General features: G+C 44.8%; 2 protein-coding genes across 2 annotated transcripts in view; both read right to left on the reverse strand.

The window, feature by feature from the left end:
- The window catches only part of abcd1 (ATP-binding cassette, sub-family D (ALD), member 1), a 32,579-nt gene extending 25,156 nt beyond the window's left edge, over positions 1-7,423 (reverse strand). The window contains exons 1-3 of the mRNA XM_063208736.1: positions 6,167-7,423; positions 5,105-5,620; positions 1,204-1,384 (exon numbers count right to left, since the gene is read on the reverse strand). Coding sequence (XP_063064806.1) covers positions 1,204-1,384; positions 5,105-5,620; positions 6,167-6,592 — 1,123 coding nt within the window. The 5' untranslated portion in view covers positions 6,593-7,423. The remainder of the gene's footprint in view (positions 1-1,203; positions 1,385-5,104; positions 5,621-6,166) is intronic.
- A 3,533-nt stretch (positions 7,424-10,956) lies between these two features.
- ccdc120a (coiled-coil domain containing 120a) overlaps positions 10,957-20,000 on the reverse strand; it is a 44,863-nt gene continuing 35,819 nt past the window's right edge. Inside the window, exons 8-11 of the mRNA XM_063208737.1 lie at positions 18,674-18,821; positions 18,205-18,312; positions 16,158-17,615; positions 10,957-15,462 (exon numbers count right to left, since the gene is read on the reverse strand). Of these exons, the coding sequence (XP_063064807.1) occupies positions 15,357-15,462; positions 16,158-17,615; positions 18,205-18,312; positions 18,674-18,821 (1,820 nt within the window). The 3' untranslated portion in view covers positions 10,957-15,356. The remainder of the gene's footprint in view (positions 15,463-16,157; positions 17,616-18,204; positions 18,313-18,673; positions 18,822-20,000) is intronic.

Raw genomic sequence — 20,000 nt, forward strand, 5'->3', positions numbered from 1 at the left:
ATTACATTCATTGTAAAGCAGAGTCTGAATAGCCAGCACATGTGCAGTAACCCTGCTGTGGCAAGCATGTCTTTCCATTGTAGCAATTGGTGTTTAAAGTCTTCAATTTGCAACGATAGGCTAGCTCCTTGAAATCAGCAGTATCATCTTATCTTAGACTTCCATACTGTAACAAACAGCAGCAGCATCCCAGTAAGAATACCAGAAGGATTGTATGCATTCAGGAGGAGCAAATAATCAAGAAATGAATACGACTACACATTTCTGTAGAAGGACTTGACATGGACAGACTGGAAACACCATACCTAGCTATATTCTGTGGTAATTGCAAGGATTCTAGTCTGTGGCAATCACAATGACAAAAAACTTAAACATGTATAATGTATACAGATTACTGGAGATGTACAATATCTTTATCAACATAATAACAAAGCAAACACACACACACACTTTTTAATAATGGCCGCCAAGATGCACAGTATTCATCATACTATATACTGGAGTATCCTGTGACTGTAATAATGAATAATGGCCATCTCTCCTTAAGACCAGAAAAGACAGTCATACCCAAACGTACACACATGCCCCCCACCAATCTGTCTGGCAAAGCGCCCACACACACACACTTAATACAATACAGGAGGTGTATAATATCCGTACCCTGTGGCAGTGATGGGCATCTATCTAGAATATCAGCAATGACATACACACGCTCGCACATGCACACACACGCGCGCACGCACACACGCAGTGTAAGGAGCATCCAGAAGTAGTGATGATGGGCATAGTCAGCATGACAAGGCAAAATAAACAAACAAACACACACACACACACACAACAGCATCCATACCGTGTTTAGAGCACTAAGTGGCAGTGATGATGGGGACAGTCACCATGACAAGTCCTTTGGCGCTCCACACACACACACACACACACACACACACACACACACACACACACACACACACACAAGCACACAAACACAACACGTGCGAGCATTCTCTCTCTACCCCTGTCTCTCTCTCACACTCACTCAGACACACACTCACATACCGTGTTTGGAGTAGCCGGTGGCGGTGATGATGGGTACGGCTACCATGATGAGTCCTGAGGCGCTCCACAGGTACACACACACACACACACACACACACACACAACCTCTTTCCCTCCCTCCCTCCCTCCCTCAGACGCACACTGGCGTACCGTGTTTGGAGTAGCCGGTGGCGGTGATGATGGGTACGGCTACCATGACGAGTCCTGAGGCGCTCCACAGGTACTTCATTAGGAACTGCTCCAGCATGACGTACCAGAGGCGCTTGAAGAGAATCAGGTTGATCTGGGAGGACAGCGCCTTGTAGCTGCGCTCAAGCTGAGACATCTCCACCTGTCAACACAACACACACATGGCCAAGTGGTTAGAAAAGTCAGATTTGCAGCCCAAAGGTTTCTGGTTCAACTCCGGACCCGCCAGGTTGGTGGTGGGGAGAGTAATTAACCAGCACTGTCCCCCATCTTCCTCCATGACTGAGGTGCCCTGAGCATGGTGGTACCGTCCCGCAGCACCCACCTGGGTCGCCGTTTCAGGCTGCCCCCTTGCACGGGGGAGGTATAAGGCCATTTCTTTGTGTGAAGTGAGCACTGTGTGCTGTGAAGTGCTGTGCCACAATGACAATGGAAGTTTCCCAGGTTGGCTTTCACGGGCAGGCACGCACGCACGCACGCACGCACTCAATATTATGTAAAAGCTTAAATTGTGTTTACATGTCAACAGTCATATTCACATTGTACATTATTTACGCAAGCATGTTACCATAGAAAGAGATCACACATACTACATCACCAAGCTAAAAACAACACAGTCCCTCATCTGACTTTTTAATAATACATCTCCTGTAAAATGGATGCTTTTCTCATTCACAGTAATAACGTGTCCACACACACTACAACTCTCTTTGAACTCTGAATAACTTCATGCCTGCAAAAAAAACAAAGATGAAGAAATGAGAAAGGGGGAAATAAATAATTGACCCACTCTGATCTATAATTGACAATGTATGCCTACATACTGGCAGCGTGTAGATTGGGCCGTGGGGGATTATAGCACTGTTTACATGTACTATTCAGCAAGCAGGCCTACGGGCATGTCCAAGTTGAGGATCCTGAATCCTGATAGCCTTGAGGGAAATAGCTCTGTCTTTGTCTCTCAGCACGCAGACCGTTAAACTATAAAGGCGCTTACTTGGTTACAGTAAACACAACAACTGGCAGTTCGTGGAGAGAGGGTGGAGTTTCTTGTAATGTAAATGATCCTCGTCTAGTCGGGGACCAATCAATGTAGACTACAGTGCCGTGTGTATGTTTTGGCCCCCCTACTGATTTTTGACTTTTTTTTGCATATATGGCACACTTCACATTTTCAGATCACCAAACAAATGTAAACATTAAACAATATTGACCCAAGCAAACATAAAATGCAGTTTGCATGCAAAAATGCATTTTCAGTGAATATATATATTTTCAAGAGAATAATGTCATAAGTAGGGGGGCAAAAACATACGCACAGCACTGTACAGTATGTATACAGTACATCATGCGTCAAGCAGACGGGCAAGAGAACAAACCACTCGATGCACTGCCTTGTGGCAATTCCAGTAACTGTTGGTGTACCTTACTGCTGCACACTGTTACACGATATTGAGTCAGTATGATGTCTATGGCCCGAGCTACAGAACACGTTTCTACATTCGTCAAAGAAATCCTACTTTCCTGCAGTCGTCTTTTGTGGGTTATTTCATTATTGGGCTTTTTTTAACCTGAGTGTGGGTGTGCATAGCTCAGGTCAGGTCCACAGCGAAGTGTACTGAAGTCCCACTCCAGATATTTAAAATGACCCACTCGCTCTTTCTATTCTCTTCCTCTAGCTCCGTCTTGTGTAACTAATGTTTAGTTGAAGCTAGTGAACCCTTGCACTGATATATAAGGCTATATGGTACTTCTTTAGCATACTACACCCTTGTTTCCATAACCAGCTTTTCCAGCTTCTCATTTCAATACATTTCAATCATGTGTCCCACATGACTTTGAAAGTGTGTAGAAAGTCAAACGCTTTTATCTGGGGTTGCTAGTTCCAAATTAGGCAATAGAACATGTGGTCTGAACACACATTTTCTCAAGTTTTAGCTAAATCAAGCCCTCATGACACAATACTGAAAAGCCATCAAAAATAGCTACAGAGTTGTGTGTTAAGTGTGAGTACCCCTTAACCTAATCCATCATGCTTGAAAAACAAACCATAAGTTAAGTTATGGCTTGATGTTGCATGCATGTGTATGTAGAGGAACGGTCTCCCAGAGGCAGCAAGACTAAGCACATCTCTTGCAGCCTTCAAGAAACAACTGAAGACCTTCCTCTTTCGAGAGAATCTACTAGACTAATGCTTGAACTGGCCTTGCCCCAGGGCAGACTCCTGACATGATGTTTAGTTTAGTTAGTTTGTGTGTGTGTACTCGTTATTTACTCTTTAATTATTTAAAAAAAAAAAAATAAAAAAAAAAAAATACTAACCCCTCTGCAACTGCACTTATTGTTCTGTATATCTCCTGTGCACATTGTATTTGCTTGTGATGTTGGCTTGAATATGTCCTCTTTTGAAAGTCGCTTTGGTTATAAAGCGTCTGCCAAATGCAATATAGTGTAATAATGTAATGTAATGTAATGTAGAGGAGCTCTTGAAGCTTTATGATCAAAGTAGCCAACCAGCTAATCAGTGAATTCCAGAACTCTCCTCCTCCCTTTGTTCTGCAGCAGCACATGACACAGTGACGAGCCCCTGTGTGTGTGTGTGTGTGTGTGTGTGTGTGTGTGTGTGTGTGTGTGTGTGTGTGTGTGTGTGTGTGTGTGTGTGTGTGTGTGTGTGTGTGTGTGAGAATGTGTGAGTTGTCCCAGTGACCACCTGACCGGCTGCGGGAAATCGTCCCCACCACACTGGGCTCCTTTGTAGTGGCAGAGGGCGCTGTGAGTTCAGGCGAGCATAGAGCCTGAATGGACCTAAAAAGACCTCAATAGGCCTCTACCCCCACAGCCAGGGAAAATAGGTCGCCAAAAAGACAATCGCACAAAAGAGTGAGAGATAGCACGCATTGCAACACATGACTCAGTGTAAGACTCAGGTCATGGCCACATATATATATATGGAGTCAGCAGCTGGGCTAAAAGCTGCGAAGAATAGTTGCGTAACTAAACTGGGAAAAAGTATAGGAAATACTGTAAAGTAAGCAAATAACTGACATAACTTATGCAAACAAAACTTCTACCTTCTCTGCATGTTTCTATCCGACGTGGGTGAATAACCTGTGCACAATGTACAGAGTTATTGGCTCTCTAACTGTCCAGGGAAAACAAACAAAACTCAGGTTAACCTGACCGGTCAGTTAAGGAAACCCTTGCCGTTCACAATAACACGTAAACACATAAATCGATTAAATATGCCTCATGTACAAAGTGAAATAAATCCCCTTAAATGTAAACAGTTTAAATATTTAAACCGATTACATTAGGTGGTTTAGAATGTGAATATAAACCGATTACGTGATTACAATTCAAATGGACACTGTATGTCCCGTGTCTTAAAAGTCCAGAGTTTATATGCTAGTGTAAATTGCTTTGTCATCTCAGTGTCTATATTTTATCTTTGATCTAGCCCCGGTGTCCTCCATAGAATATGGGCCTATAGACGTCAATCTCAACAACAGGGCCGTTCAATGATGTTGATCTTACTTTACCCCTGTGTCCCCCATTTAGGACACTCTGAACAGGGACATTGACATTAATGTTTTGACACTGCACTTAAGTTTTGTCCCTAAAAAGAGGACACTCTCAACACAGACATTCAAAGAGTGATGTTCAGACATGATTGACCTCACCTTGTGCTCTGTCCGTGGCTCAAACGGCTAGGCCACAGACTGTTGCAGTTCAATGCCAGTCAGCGGTCGTTTCCCCGACACCTGCAGTCCCTGCCCCCTGCCACCCCTGGTTACTTTCCTGTCCCCTCTCAGATGGTCCTACTCAACAATGGCCATACAATGAAATGCAAAGGAACCCTCACCTTGTGTCCGCCGTAGAAAGCGATCTCCTCCGAGTTGGCGATGATGCGCGAGTGCATGTACCGCAGCTCGCCCTTGCGTCGCGCCTCCTCGGCCACCAGCTTGCCGAAGCGCGGCGAGAAGGCCCTCAGCACCTTGGCCGTCAGCGCCACCACGATGCCCGCGATGGCCGAGGGCCAGGTGGTGTTGGCGCCCTTGGACTCGGCCGCCCGGAGCAGCGTGTAGCAGGTCACCACCACGTCCAGGATGGGCTTGGTGAGGTTGGAGTAGAGGTGGGACACCGAGGCGGCGAACATCACCATGTCCTCGGTGAGCGACTGGTCCGGGTTGGCCAGCCGGCCGTCCAGGTTGCTGACGCGGTAGTAGGTCTGCTGGCTGAAGTAGAGGTGGTAGGCGTGCGAGACCAGGCGCGTGCGGAAGGCCAGCGTCAGCTGACCCTCCAGGTAGCGGATGACGCTGTTCACGAAGGTGGCCGGGATGGCGATGAGGAGCCATTTGGTCAGCTCCCACACGAACGCCTGCGGGGAAGGAAGGGGGGGGGGGTCAATTACAGACGTGCAGTTTAGGTATACTGGGCAGCCGTGGCCTTGTAGTTAAGGAGATGCGTTTTGGATAAGAAGGTTGCAGGTTCAAATCCCACCCTTCCACTCTCCATAATGTGCTGAAGTGCCCTTGGACACACCTTACCCTACCCTGCTTCAGGGACTGTAACAAATACCCTGTACTTAGATTAGATTAGATTCTTTATTGTCCCATAAGGATATTTGTTTTCACATCAGACTGTTCAGTTCCTGTTCAGAATAAATGTAAGTCGCTTTGGATAAAGGCGTCAGTGTTGGTGTAATGTAATGTATGCAAGTTTGATGTGTAATACAGTTAATTAGGCCAATAATAGAAATGGTAGGCCATAGCCTTTCCTCATCCATATCCTTTTGTGCTATGGCAACCATTAAGAAACTGCTGTGCAATCATTTACATACTAAATTATAGGAAGGGTGTGCGAGTGTGTGCGTGCCTGCGTGCGTGACTATTATACATTTAGGACACGTCGCCCACCCCCCTACCTGTGGGTCCTTCTTCACGATGGTCTTGACGATGCTGCCGTCCAGGGTCGCGACGTAGATGGACAGGAAAGTCCGCGAGATGAGAGCCACCGAGTGGAAGCCAAGCAGGCCCAGCTCCTTGCACACCAGACGGGGGAAGAGGATGCGCAGCAGGTGGCCGAGGCGCACCAGGAACTCACGGTTGACAGCCGGGGAGGAGCTTTTGCGCTTCTCCTTTTCTGACAGGCCGTTGGGCACCCCGTTGGTGCTGGTAGCTAGAGACAGGGGCCCCGAGGGCTGTCTACCTGGCCTTTTGCCTGTGAGCTTGGCGTATATGTGAGGATAGAGCTTTTTGATGCCATAGGCGGCGACCAAAAGCAAGGCTGCTTTCCGAACCGCCGAGGGGTTCTTGATCTGTGGTGGAAGCTTAACATACGTGATTGACATGGTTCTATGGACACACTAAACGTACTTCCTGGATGAATTCTTGAATATACTGACAAAACGAATAATACTAGTCAGTCAAGTAAATAAAACACGGGAATCATGTATATGCTGTAGAAAGAGGGGGATAGACTAGAACTAATTTCACACAACCCCCTGATAAGCAGTTCAGTGTAGCAGTCCTACTGTAAACTTGCGTCTGAACTCATTTGGTCTTCAGCATTATCTCGACTGTCATAAAACACGCAACAGACAATCTGTACATCAGCTACCTGAACATCTTGTGGGTGATGCGCGTGAACTACTGAAGTTCTGATCATGAAAAAGGATTGCGTTTTGTTAAATGCATGTAAACAAACTTGTTCAAGGTTATAGCGTTAACCTTTTTTAACTTCACCTGGCTACTAGCTAGCGAGTAGCGACAAGGGTCAACTCAGCTGGCTATCGATGTTATCTCCGCGAGCACGCTAACTCAAACCGTGCAAAGGAACTAGTAAACAGTCATTTGAAAAGAGCAAACGACACGAAATAAGATACAGTTAAAATGTAAGACAGCTGCCATGAGCTTGTCGAACAGCTATCTAGCAGCTTGCTATTACCGCACTAGCTAGGAACTTTTTTTCTCTTCTCCTCCACTTCACTTCCATGTCCCTTTGAGTGACCTGCAAATTCGCCTTCCTTCGGAGATCAAAGCATGTCACCGCCTTACGTTATTTTCTTCCATCTGTACAATAATGATACGCCAATTCAACGCGTGTCATGACCAATGCGATCAAAACACTTTCACTGTGTGTTTGTTTTTCCGCTACTACGAGTCCTCATGAAGTCCATAAATCTGGGCGGATCCAAACTAAGATGACGAAGTAGGTCAAAGGATTCCAAGTGGTCCCCAGCGCCTGACCTCAACAAACTTCCATAAATTGATCACAGCACTAAATTCAGACCATTATAACAACTTAATCATGTTAAATTAGGCCTACCAATAAAATGTAGGTGGGGATGCGTCATTGTAGGCTACAGTAGCCTGATTCTTCATATGATAAAAAGGCCCAGTCAGTGTGTGATTTTAGTGGTAGGCCTAGTTCCAAAATCTATCCCTATGCTCTTGTCATGCCTAAGCAGCCACATTAAACTAATATTTACTGGTCTGCTCAGAGTAGGTTTTGTGGACAAAGTTTGTAATGCAAAATCACATTGTTCCACCTATTCATGTAGCCTAATAAAATAAAATCAACAAAAAAGCACCCTGGACGAAGAGTGTACAGTAAGATCTTTGTGTCTATCCTACATTAGTGAATGATGAAGAAGAAGCTTACATAGGGCCTTGACCGTACCCAAGCCATGTTTTTCAGGTAAGCCTATTTTTTTAAATAGAGCTGGTAATAGTTTGTTCCGGAGCGTGGGGGCAGCCACTGTGAAGGCTCTGTTGTCTGTGGTCTCCTGTGCTGGAATAAGGTCTCACCCTGGGAAGAGGACCACAGTGACCTTTGCGGAGTAGGCTAGGGATTGAGAGGGTCAGCATTGCAGCGAAGTAGGCTAATGACAGACAGACCATGGAGAATTTTGATGTTGAGGAGGAGGATTGGGTGATTTGATGGAGAACCAATGGAACACTTTGAAGATGGAGGTTCTAAGAATAGAGCTCTGGACCTATTGCAGCTTGTCCAGGACCTTGTTAGGCAGACCTGGCAAGATGGCATTGCAATAGTCCAGACATGGAGGAGGTAACAGCGTGAATGAGAGTGTCTCTCTGTAATTGTATTGGTGAATGTGCTGGGAAATGTTTTTTTAGGTTAGAATGCAGATTGCAATTCAGAGTTGGAGAGGTGGACTTTCTGACACATGCTGGACAGGATTACACATTTAGGTTTTAAAATAACTGGCATAGAAGTAAAAACGATCAGACAAATTGATCCATCCCACTCCCTATGAATCCCCGCCAGCCTGGACTCAGGTACAGTCTACCTTATTTTAAAACAAATATAGGCTTAACATCTTTTGTGCCTTTGTGTTAAATAAGTTAAGTTCAGATAGGTTAACTTTCCCATAATTTATTTTAGTTTATTATTCCAAGTATTTTATTTTAATCTACACTGGTTATATGTTTTTAGACTTGTCTTTTGTGTACTGTTGTAATTGTTTATATGTCCAGGTGTTCCAAGAAAAATCACCTTCGGGGCAATGGAGGTTTTTATTCATTCATTCAGATGTTGTGACTAAAACCAAAGTGTGGAATACAGCATGACATAATTCTGAGATTCTAATTCCACACAGTCATAGTAGGTCTAAAGCCAGAGGCAATAGAAGTAGAATGTTCAATATGTAAAGCCCAATGATACAGTAAGTAGACCTCCTTGGTAAAGCCTAATGTGTTGTACATTCTACTAAAGCTGCATTAATCATCCCTGTGCTCTTTCCCTTCTTGGGCAACAGGGCTTGGTTTGATGCTCCTTGAGTAGCTTATGGCTCAATCACAAAATTATCCTGTGCATTCCACAACTGTCACAAATGTAGAACAAACAACAAGTGAGGATGACTGCGATGGTCAGCAGCCCAATCTGACCAGTATTGTTATGGATCAGTCACACAGTGGTCCAGTAGATTCCACAGAGCAAATTGCAAGTGAGGAGGAGTCCAGAGATCAGGTGCCCAGCTTGGCCAAGAGGCTTCGGATGGGCCTTAAGAGACTGCTGTGCTGTGGCTTCCGAGTCGAAAAGAAAAAGGGCGGGCGGCCCTATGAGTGGGTCATCTATGGTTCAAATGGCGAAGAATGTGCAACTTGTATCCTCGTGAACACATCAAATATGGTATGCCAGCGACGTAGCGTATAGTGAACTATAGACCAGTGGTTTTCAAAGTGGGGGCCCGGGGACCTCTGGGGGGGGCTATGGTAGGTGGGCAGGAAAGGCATCACAAAACAAAATAAATATTTCAATAAATTAAATAACTAATGTACATGGAAATAAACCAAATAAACCTATAATAAACTTAATAACAATATTCCCATAAGTTAATAACTGTATTATTATATTGTACTCTATCTCTGAACATTACTACTATTATTGTTTGTTCTTATTTTGTATATCCTACTGGGGCACTGACTACAAGACCTAGACTATGCTTTTGAAAGGGGAAGCACGGAAAAATAATGTGGCATGACCCATTAAGGGGGGCCCTGAGTATACAGGTCTATGGGGGGGCCTTGCTATGGTAAAGTTTGGGAACCCTAGTATAGACAAAACTCGCCTAGTGTAAAAAAATGAATATGAAATATATTTCATTTATATGCAATTAATATAAAAATGAAAAAAAAGAAAAAAAATGAATGTGGGGGGGGTGCGCTGGGGTGCATGCGTGTAGAGAGAAAGGAGGGGCTGTGTGGGATTGGGGATGAGGTGGCTGGGTGGATATTTTTTTTTAGTTTGGCCAAAGAGTATAACTATATCTTTGGCATTTTTTTGTATTGCACAGGTTGCACCACACGGATGGGATACATCACAAAGATGGAATACATCGCCTGCATGGAATACAATGCATACATCGCCTGCAAGGGATGCAATGAATAACTCGCCTGCATGGAATCCATCGCTTGGGATGGGTTCATCATTCGGACATACGGGTCACACGCCTGGGGGAAACATGGGAGAGTTCAAATTCTAACGGTATTCCAAGAAGATGGTTAGGTTGAGATAACCTTGAGGTAGTTGTAAATGATCTAAATGTCCTCGTTTTCTTTACTGTTAGGTTTACCCTTTTCTCTAAACCAGTTTTGTCACTCAGCCATGTTCTTGGAACACCCCACATCCTGTTCAGCAGGACATCTAAAAGGATTAAATAAATTGAGACACTAGACGACAACTGTGTTTTTTGTTGATTGTGGTTCAGTTGCTAATCTATATGCATATTATACTGTATTTGATATTTTAATGCAGAAATAAAAAAAGACCTTTAGATATGTGCAAGTACACACACACACACACACACACACACACACACACACACACACACACACACACACACACACACACACTATATGGGTAGATCCTGGATATTGTACCCCCCCCCCCCCATGTTGTTATTTATGGTGGTACCAGTTGCCTACCAGCAGAAAAAAACATGTTTGACCTTGGCCATGACTCAAAAGGCTACGGCACTGTACAGTTATGCTGGGGACCAGCGTATTCCGGCCTGATGTCATTTCCCAGTCCTCCCTCATCTCTCCTTCTCCATTTTCCTGATATCGTCACTGTTCTGTTTCAAATAAAGACATAAAAAACATGCACATGCACACTCACGCATGCACACACTCACTTTTGATACGAACAGCAATGTAATAAAGGAGAATAGTACTTTATATGATAGTCATTTCCCACTCATAAAAGGGTGGATCTTTACTTAGTAAAATGCAGAAAAAAGGTGAAGATGAAAGTATTTACATTAACATGAGTAATGATGGCAATATAAAAGTGTCTTTTCTTAACAATTCTCTTAGATAGCACAACAGCCTGAAACATAAATTACAGCCCAGTCAGAGACTCTTAACACCATGTATTGTTTACCAACTGCAATGCAGGGATGAACATTAATGATCTTATTTGGTACCTTGTTCTTATTACAGCACAGAAATTGTGAACTGAGATGACAAATGATTTACCTTTTCTTCATTTGAATATTGCTATCAATCAAAAATATGACACAAGCAATAGTCACATTGGAAACAATACATTTGAAGAGAGAAAAAACAAACAAAACAAAACAGAAAAAATACCAGAACGGAAACAGTCACATTTAATAAAAAGATAACAGGACAGCCATAGAAGAGAAATGAATGTGTCGCCGGGCAAATAATGTGCTTTCAAAAACACACAAGTCTCCCTCACAACACCTCCCTTGGGGAGGCACATCAGTGCAATACACAACATGACAGAGGATTGAAATTCTGTCAACCTCTCTTCCCCTGCCACAACTGCACAGTAAAAAACATGTGGCGTCAATGTTTCAGTGTAAATTTATCCAGATAGAGCCTATACAACACTGTGGGGAGTCAAATTACTGTATCATGGTGTCAAATGTCAGGGTAAACAATTCTGCAAGTGATATGATTTCAACTCTACAGCTTTTTTTATGTTCACACAATATTGAGTAAAATGAAATGAAAATGTTACACTGACTAATTTTTGACAAGGACTATTTTTGAGTGGGATCAAACATGATCTCAATGGAGTTCTTTGAAAGTCATATTAACACTGACATTTTTACTGTGTATGAGGCCATCTCAATATCTATGCTCCAGTTGTTTCCTCTGGCCTTCAGTCTCGGGCCTCCATGTCCTCTCTTCTCCAATGGAGGAAAAGAAGAACCATGTGCAGACCAACTTCAACTACAGCATCTTGCCTCCCTCCTCACAGTAAAAAAAAGAGTTAATTCAACACTTAGAGAGTACTCTGGGGTCAGATACACCCTAGAGGTTTGTTAGCCTGACAGGCCAGACCATTCCTTTTGAATTACTTGGTCTGGTAAAACCAGGCATCAATAACACTGCGTCTTTTTTTTTTTTTTTTACTCTCCTCCCTCCTCGTCCTCTCACATGTTTGTGATGTGAGACGTCCTGTGAGTTTTCAGGCACAGAGGAAGGGGAAACCAGAGGATGTCTTGGAGAAGGGATACTAAGACCTTGTCTAACTACATGAGTCCCACAGGAGAGAGTAGACTCTGGTACCCCAATAGAAGACAACCAACCCCCAGCAGCATAACGGTAGTCCTGAGACAAGCACGGCAGCATCTGGTGGTGACCAGGAGGATAAAGCAACAACCGGACACTAGCAAGTCTGCAGCACTCCAATGTTCACCAAAGAACGTGGATTCCTCTTGCACACGGTGCAAGAAGGTGGAGGCTGACTGCACAGTGAGTGATGCAGCGCTACTTGAACACATAGAGGGTTGAATTTAGCACTCTGTTAGTTGGTCCTAATGTTGAATTAACACTGTAAAGATCACTGCGTGGAAGGTAATTCCAGCTCTACTGTGGTTATCAGAGGGGTCCCATCGGAAAAAAGATCTCTATGAAACGCGCAAGTAAGGCACACATACACCTTCCATGTTGCAGTACATGAAACGTGTACAGTATGAGTGCTTACTTACAGTATATGGCACATTTTGTTCCACATATCATATTTGTATAGCCAAGCACGTTTTCTTATCTACGTATCTTTTCCCCATGGCATAACTGGTTATCCATGGGGGACGTTGATGAAGAAAGGCTACGGCTCAGTTTGGGGTTAGACAGACTGTGTGGGGCACTGATGAGGTTTTTCCGTTCCATAAAAAACAACTACGGTGGTGTTCAGAAAGGGCACATGTACTGTACCGGCATGCAAACAGCTAGAGGGAAGGAAGAAGTTCAAAGGAGAGAGCGACTCACTAGGTATTACAGATAGAAGATCATTATCTACAGTGGATTTGCCAGCAATCCGGATAATTTGCAGTTGTTTCAGCACCACGGCAGCCAATACAATCGTTACCCCATCCCTGTTTACACCGTCAAGAAATCCCCTAATAAAAAAAGAACAGAAATACACATGAATGATGCAATAACACAATACGTGAGTTCCCACACACAGTTTCTCTGCCGTATGCATTTCCCAATGCCAAGACATATGGACATTTCCACTAGGTGAAGTGAAGCTGATAGGCACAATGGTTGACAGCTGGCATCCTGACATGGTATAGCGTTCACACTGTGGTTTATTAAAACAGACACACAGACACACCACATACATTTGAGATTGAAATGTGAACACAGTGGGGAAAAAAATAAAACAGAGAGATGAATTAGAAATGAAACTGACACTTGACAGTGACAAAAGCCCTTACCCACGTATTGGACATTCCAATGGCATGATGGTTATCCTTGTGGTACACAAAGCAAGAACAGTCACATTGGAGTGACACAGCAGCAGGGGAAATCATTGTCAGGCAAATACATTTTTTTTCGCTGCATCCATTTTCTGCTTCTTGGCCACATGTGTTTGTACCCATTCAGGCTTTGCACTGTCCTCGGGTTATCAAACAGGGCTGGTTTGTGGGTTTCTTGGGGGCGTGCTGTATGTACAGTAAACTGAGAAATATCTCCCTCTAGTGGTCAATGTTGGTAGTGTTCTTCCAAACACTAATTTCTCCCGATTAGAAATTCACGGGTGGGTTACCTATTACCACATGAGAATAAATAAACCAGAACGTAATGAGCACTTTGAGTTTCAAAACACAATCACTGATGACTTAGCAAAAAAACAAACAACAAACAAAAAAATAATACGAAACAAATATCCTTGAAGCGCATTCAGGGGGCTGTTCACATTATATTCTCTTCCATTATCTACAAAGGCAAGGGAAACAATCATTTCCCTAATTCTACAAATTCGTTGTTCACTCAAAGTTCATTTCTCAAAATGGCTGCTAAATGAGTAATAAATTAAACACGGGGGAATACTGGAAATCACAAAACAAAGTTCCTAATTTGGCACAAGTGTCCTCTTTCCTGCTGTTGTGTGATACAGGTGGTAATACTGCTCGACTGCCTGAGGCCAGAAGAGAGAGTTATGTAAGGCAGGCAAGGCCAAGCTTGTATTGCATATGCACACCAATATAGAGATCTGGAGCCACAGATCAACTTGACCCTATCATTAATAATCTGATATAGCCTATTAAAACATGTTGCCTGCATGGCATGTGGTGTACACAGTCACAACAGTCTCCATATAGTAACCTTACATAACATTTCTGCAGAAAGATGGAGGAAAAACTGGCAAAAATGATATATTAATGCATTCAACCTTTTCATTACCATATGCCACCCAAGGCAATATATAGGTCATCCGTTTGACTGCTTTAACACTATTGAATTTAGATGAATCCATGACGTTGCTCATCATTCTACATTCATACCAATGTATATTTATATTACAAATCCACAATATAAGCCAGGATATGCATTATGCATTTAGTGGTTTTTGGTATTCAATACATTTTGTCACAATAATAATATTGCTTTATAATATTATTTATTTAATACTGGCAAGCTGTCATTCAAATGTTTGCCAGCAAATATCGATACTATATTCAAAAATAGGGATAGAATCATCTGCCTGAGAAGTGTGGGTGCATTACTTAGTTTAGATATATAAAAAATGATTGCAAAAAATACTCGCAAGTATTTCAGTGGCTGCAGGTTTGGCAGTAGTGCCTTTTGAATACAATAACGTTATTAGTGTAATGTCATTTCTTTTTAACTATAGTGTTTTAATACTGAGATAAAGGCCCAAGTCTGGACTGAGTGAATCATTATCTTACACTCTTTGCACTAAAAAATCTCTTACTCTTGATAGACGTTTAGGTGGAATCTCTTAAGTACTCTGACTCTGGTGTTAAAACTGCGAAACTAGTAGCAGTTGGCTTATAAACTTTAAGATAATTTCAGTTCCCCTGATTAAGGAAACTGTAACATGGCCAGCAAGTTTGTTTGTTTTTCCGATAGACAGTTTCAGTGCTGTTTCAGGGAATGTGATGCGAGTAAATATTACTGTTCAAAAGCTCCACATTGTCCTTCCCTCTCAGTCCGTTTGAGAATGTCCAGGAGGCTCAGTGCTCTCCAAAAGGGCTCATTCCGGTCAGTCAACTGCCAGTTACTGTACTGTCAACGCAGTAGTTAAATACTGTCTGTGCTTTAGTTTTTGTTTTGGATGTGCATATATTATGCACTCCACAGATGTCAGACCAACGTGCCCGGGCTGGGCCGCTCCACACTGGGTTCTTTCAGGTTCAGCTCCTGCATCTTGGAGGGGAAGGAGTCCTGGTACAGAGATAGGTCCACTGACCTATGGTGTGGAACAAAAAAAAGCACACAAAATGTCTTAGCATGAGTTGAAATGGAAACAAAAGCCTAAAAACGGTTCACAGAACAGAATAGAATGCCTTTTTTATCACTATATGTGCTATTATACACTACATACAAAGTGAACCTGTGCAAAGATTGTGAAAATGTTTGAAAGTCAAGGGACTAATAGAAAGTTTGTGCCTCTATATTATGAATAATAATGTTCAGAACAATTAATAAGTAGTACTGACGTATAAATAATTAACATAATTACGATTGTTGATCTCAAAGGGCCCTTTACAGTCTTTTTAATATTTATATCTGGTCCTGGCTACACCCTTGCCACTTATAAAGGGTAAGCTGCCTCTTCAGGACCACTTCTACTCAGTATGGTGTCCTATTGAGCACCCCCCTTGCCTCCATTTCACACACAGTATGTACAGAGTAACGATTAGTTTTTTTGTTCATTTCGAAATTGGAATATAGTAATAGTAAACATAATGTCGTACAACAGATCTAGCACAGATCTACCTCCATATGGGTGCCCCAAAGAATAATATTTTTATCCTTGTAAAGTTTCATATTTTTGTCGTAATTATAGTGCCCACAAGACATATGGCATTCTAGGTGACCGTCTAATCAACCTATCTAGTCAACCCGTCTCTTATTTGACAAACAAAACAAATCCATCCTAACCTGCCGTGAAGCGGGTGCCCGTGGAAGGTCTGCGAATGTGGCAGCTGCGAGCCGCCGTGGCACTGGTTATAGTGGGGCACGGCGGGAGCGTCGCCCCCCTGGAACGACTTTGGCTGGTGGGTGAGAGGCGGGTGTTGTTGCTGGGAAGAAGAAGAAGACCCGTGGCAGCCGTGCATCGAGTTGGTGGTCCTCCGCCTCAAGTTCTGTGGCGCCCCCTCCTGGTTCTTCGAGGCGTTATTGTTGTTGCTGCCGCCCATCGTGGTCCCAGGTGGGTGACCCAGGGTGTTGCGCAGGTACCAGTCTCGCAGGCCTTCCAGAGCCAGCGCCTTGTGGAGGCTGCGGGTGGCGTCGTCTGGTGTGGAGGCAGTGGAGTCTGTACTGTGCTGGTGCTGATGCTGGTGCTGGTGCTGGGACCTGTGCACGTTCTGCGACCCAGGAGCCTGGTCGCCGCCATGCTGGTGCTGTGGGTACGGCAGAGCGGCAGGGGACAAGCCGTTGAGGTTGGCGGGGGGCGGGTGGTTGTTCTCCCCCCCGGGGTACGCCGACAGCAGGATGTTGCTCTCCTGCTGGTGCTGCTGCAGTGGGATGAAGGGCCCGCAGGACTTGGTGCGCGACACCTTGACCCGCCGCGGCTCGCCAGGCTTGCCGCGCAGCATGTGAGGGCTGTAAGCCGGCGGGCCGCCTGAGAGGTGCGGAGGCTGCTGCTGCTGGGACTGAGAGGAGGAGGAGGAGGTGTTGGAGGAGGATGTGAGCATAGGAGGAGGAGGGGGATGGGGGTAGCCGTTGTGGTAGTGGGAGGGCAGGGGGTGTGGTGGTGGGGGTGGTCCTGAGGAGCCCTCTGGCCGGGGCCTGGCTTTGCCGTTGACGAGAGGCTGCATCCTCTGCTGCTGCTGCTGCTGCTGCTGCATCTTCTGCTGTTGCTGCTGCTGCTGTTTCCCCCATACGTAGTCCAGCAGGATCTCGCTGTAGTTCCCGGCACCCGCGCGACCCCCTCCTCCTCCTCCGACGGACGTGCGGTTAGCAGCAGGGGGGTCCCCTCCTAGGGGGTGTCCTCCTCCTCCGTTGCTGGGCAGCCTGTCTGGGCTTCCCCTCTGCGCCTGTCTCAGACGTCCGTCGGTCAGCGCCTCCGAGCTCTTGTAAGGACCTCCCCTCACGGGCATCCCGTTTCTCTGACCTCCTCCACCACCACCGCCGCCGCCATTGCCGCCACTTCCACTGTTGTTGTTGGTGTTGTCCATGCATACGGTGCGGTCGAGCAGGGCCTCGGAGCTGTTGCTGCGGCGCGTCTGGTTGCTGCTGCTGCTGCTGCTGGATCCGCCGCCCTGTTGCTCCAGGGAGCCCGGCTGGGAGGACGAGGATGAGCCGCCGTCATGGGACTGCAGAGGCTGCAGCGCCACCTGCTGGTGATGATTGGGAGCATCGGGATTGTCTGACCACTGCTGCTTGGATACCTCTGACCTGGGGCGGGAATGACATGTTGGACATGAAGGGCATGATGAATATAAGGCATATTTGTTTTACTGTTAAATGCTACCTGGATCCCCAGAGGGAGTTAGGTCAATGACCCTGTCTGTCTGTCTGTCTGTCTGTCTGTCTGTCTGTCTGTCTGTCTGTCTGTCTGTCTGTCTGTCTGTCTGTCTGTCTGTCTGTCTGTCTGTCTGTCTGTTCCAAACACACAACACCAAGTGCAACACAAAGATTAACTTAACCAGCAATATTTCACATAGATACGTGTATCTGCCTGTAATCCACACAGTGTTGCGGATTATATGTAATACACCATGTCGTCCAATGTGTGGTGCTGTTTATCAAACTGTTTTTTAGAGATGTACTCCCTGTTTTGCCAGCCTCCCAAGTGTTGTTCATGACTTCTGCTAAGATTATTGTTTATTTATGCCGTGATAGTCAAAAGAACTACTAAAATAAAAACAACAATAAAAACGGCAACAATGAAAAAGAACACCTACTCAGCTACTCAGTTAAGTCACCTGTGCAGAAAGGAACATGTGACAATATGTGGTCATGGTATAAGGTGTGTGTAGCTCACCTGATGTGTGCCGTGATGGGGCCGGGCCCGGTGCGAGCCAGGAGAGGAGTGGCTGGGACGCTTCTACCCTCCAGGTTGGACACACTCCTGGGGAGGGAACGACTGGGGCTGCCAAACAGAACAACATCATGGTAAGGATAACAAGTACGTACACGCATACAATTATTTGTAAACGACATGCACAAAGCTTTTCACTCTCTTCTGCTCTGAGAATAAATCTATTTATATTCAGTACCAAGCAAAATCACAACAATGATTGATTGACTGAGTAAAAGAGGCTTGATTGGCATGTTTCCGCAACTCACTCATATAATGGAAGAAAGCTTATCCTATTTCTCTCTTTTGTGTATTTTAAACAAAACATTTAAGCTTTTGTTGTTTTCCTGGTAAGACATGTTCCTGTGCTCTACTGTATTTCTGGTTTAGTGGCTGGCTTACTGTACATGTATAGGCTTAGTGTTTGGCTTACCTGGCGGAGCTGGCCAGGGAGTTGCGTCGCGTGCGCATCTCATAGTAGATCTCCACGGGGGAGAGCTTGCGACAGAACCGGCTGTCGGGGCTCTCGTGGGCCACGCGGGGACGCGACGGGGACACGCCATCGGGAGAAAACACCTCATCTGAGGAGGAGAGAGAGGACGGAGGAGAGACAGATTTATAGTAGAGTAGAGTAGAGTATCATTTATTGATCCCAGGGGGAAAGTAAGGTGTCAAGTAGCATACGTGCATACATAAATACAGAAGACAAAAAAGGTATATATACACAGAAAGGTAGACAGATTGACCAATAGGCAGATTAAGTAGTTGTAAAGATGGATCCTAATAGACAGGACAAAATGGGAGAAACTGGGTAGTTGAGGCAATGAGGTATGAACGTGTCGAGCAAAGTACAGAGTGAGTGTTTTTTTTGTTAACAAAGAGAAGCAGGTTGAGAAAATTGCAGAAAAGTCTTGAGGTGGTGAGTGTGAGGGAGACAACTTTAGGACACGTCAGTGTGTTGAGTGCGGCAAGTGGTTGTTGTGTTACGTGTGTGATGTGTGTTGGAATGTTGAGTGTGGAAAGAGTCAAGCATGTGTAGAGTGAGGAGAGTGTGTGGGGCGTGACTTAGGTACATGTGTGTATGTGTGCTTGCCTGTGCAAGTTATTCTGCCTGTGCGTCTGTGTGGGTGTTAGGGCTGTAACGATATTGTATCGAATCGAGAAATTGCGATACACAGAGTCATTATACTGTATCGATCAGAGGCGATTCCTCTTTGAGTACAAGGGAGGCGCCGCCTCCTGTCCAAAATCACGGAGAATAGTATGTAAACTAATGCTTTACACGACTTAATAACATTGCTATTTCAGACCCAGCTCCATAGAAAATGCATGTGCTCAACTTAGAGATGAAATCAATCTGTAATAAGATCCCGAGGCTCGCACGAGTTTTTTTTCCCGCTCATGACAACGCAAGCGAGTCGAGTCTCAATGGACTTCAATGGCATGTGGGATTATACGCCTTTTCAATGGCAAAATGCTAAACGGTCATTGGCTATTGCCGTGAATTTTTTTTGATTTTGAGACTGAGCCTCACTGGGAGTGAATGGAGAAGAGAGAGGAGGGGGGAGGGACCGGAGACTGGAGCTCCGACTTGTGATTGGGTGAACCCCCTGTCAGTAGGCTACAGTAGTTGATTTCATTTCGAAATGCGGATATGTTATTAATTTGACTGAGAAGTTTCGTCGTGGTAACCAGTGGGGAAGCTATTCATTGCGGTGTACTCCAGTTTTGTGTACATAGTCTTGTAAACCTAGTGTTGC

This window comes from Engraulis encrasicolus, chromosome 10 (genome assembly GCF_034702125.1).
Source record: "Engraulis encrasicolus isolate BLACKSEA-1 chromosome 10, IST_EnEncr_1.0, whole genome shotgun sequence".
Classification (NCBI taxonomy): Eukaryota; Metazoa; Chordata; class Actinopteri; order Clupeiformes; family Engraulidae; genus Engraulis; species Engraulis encrasicolus.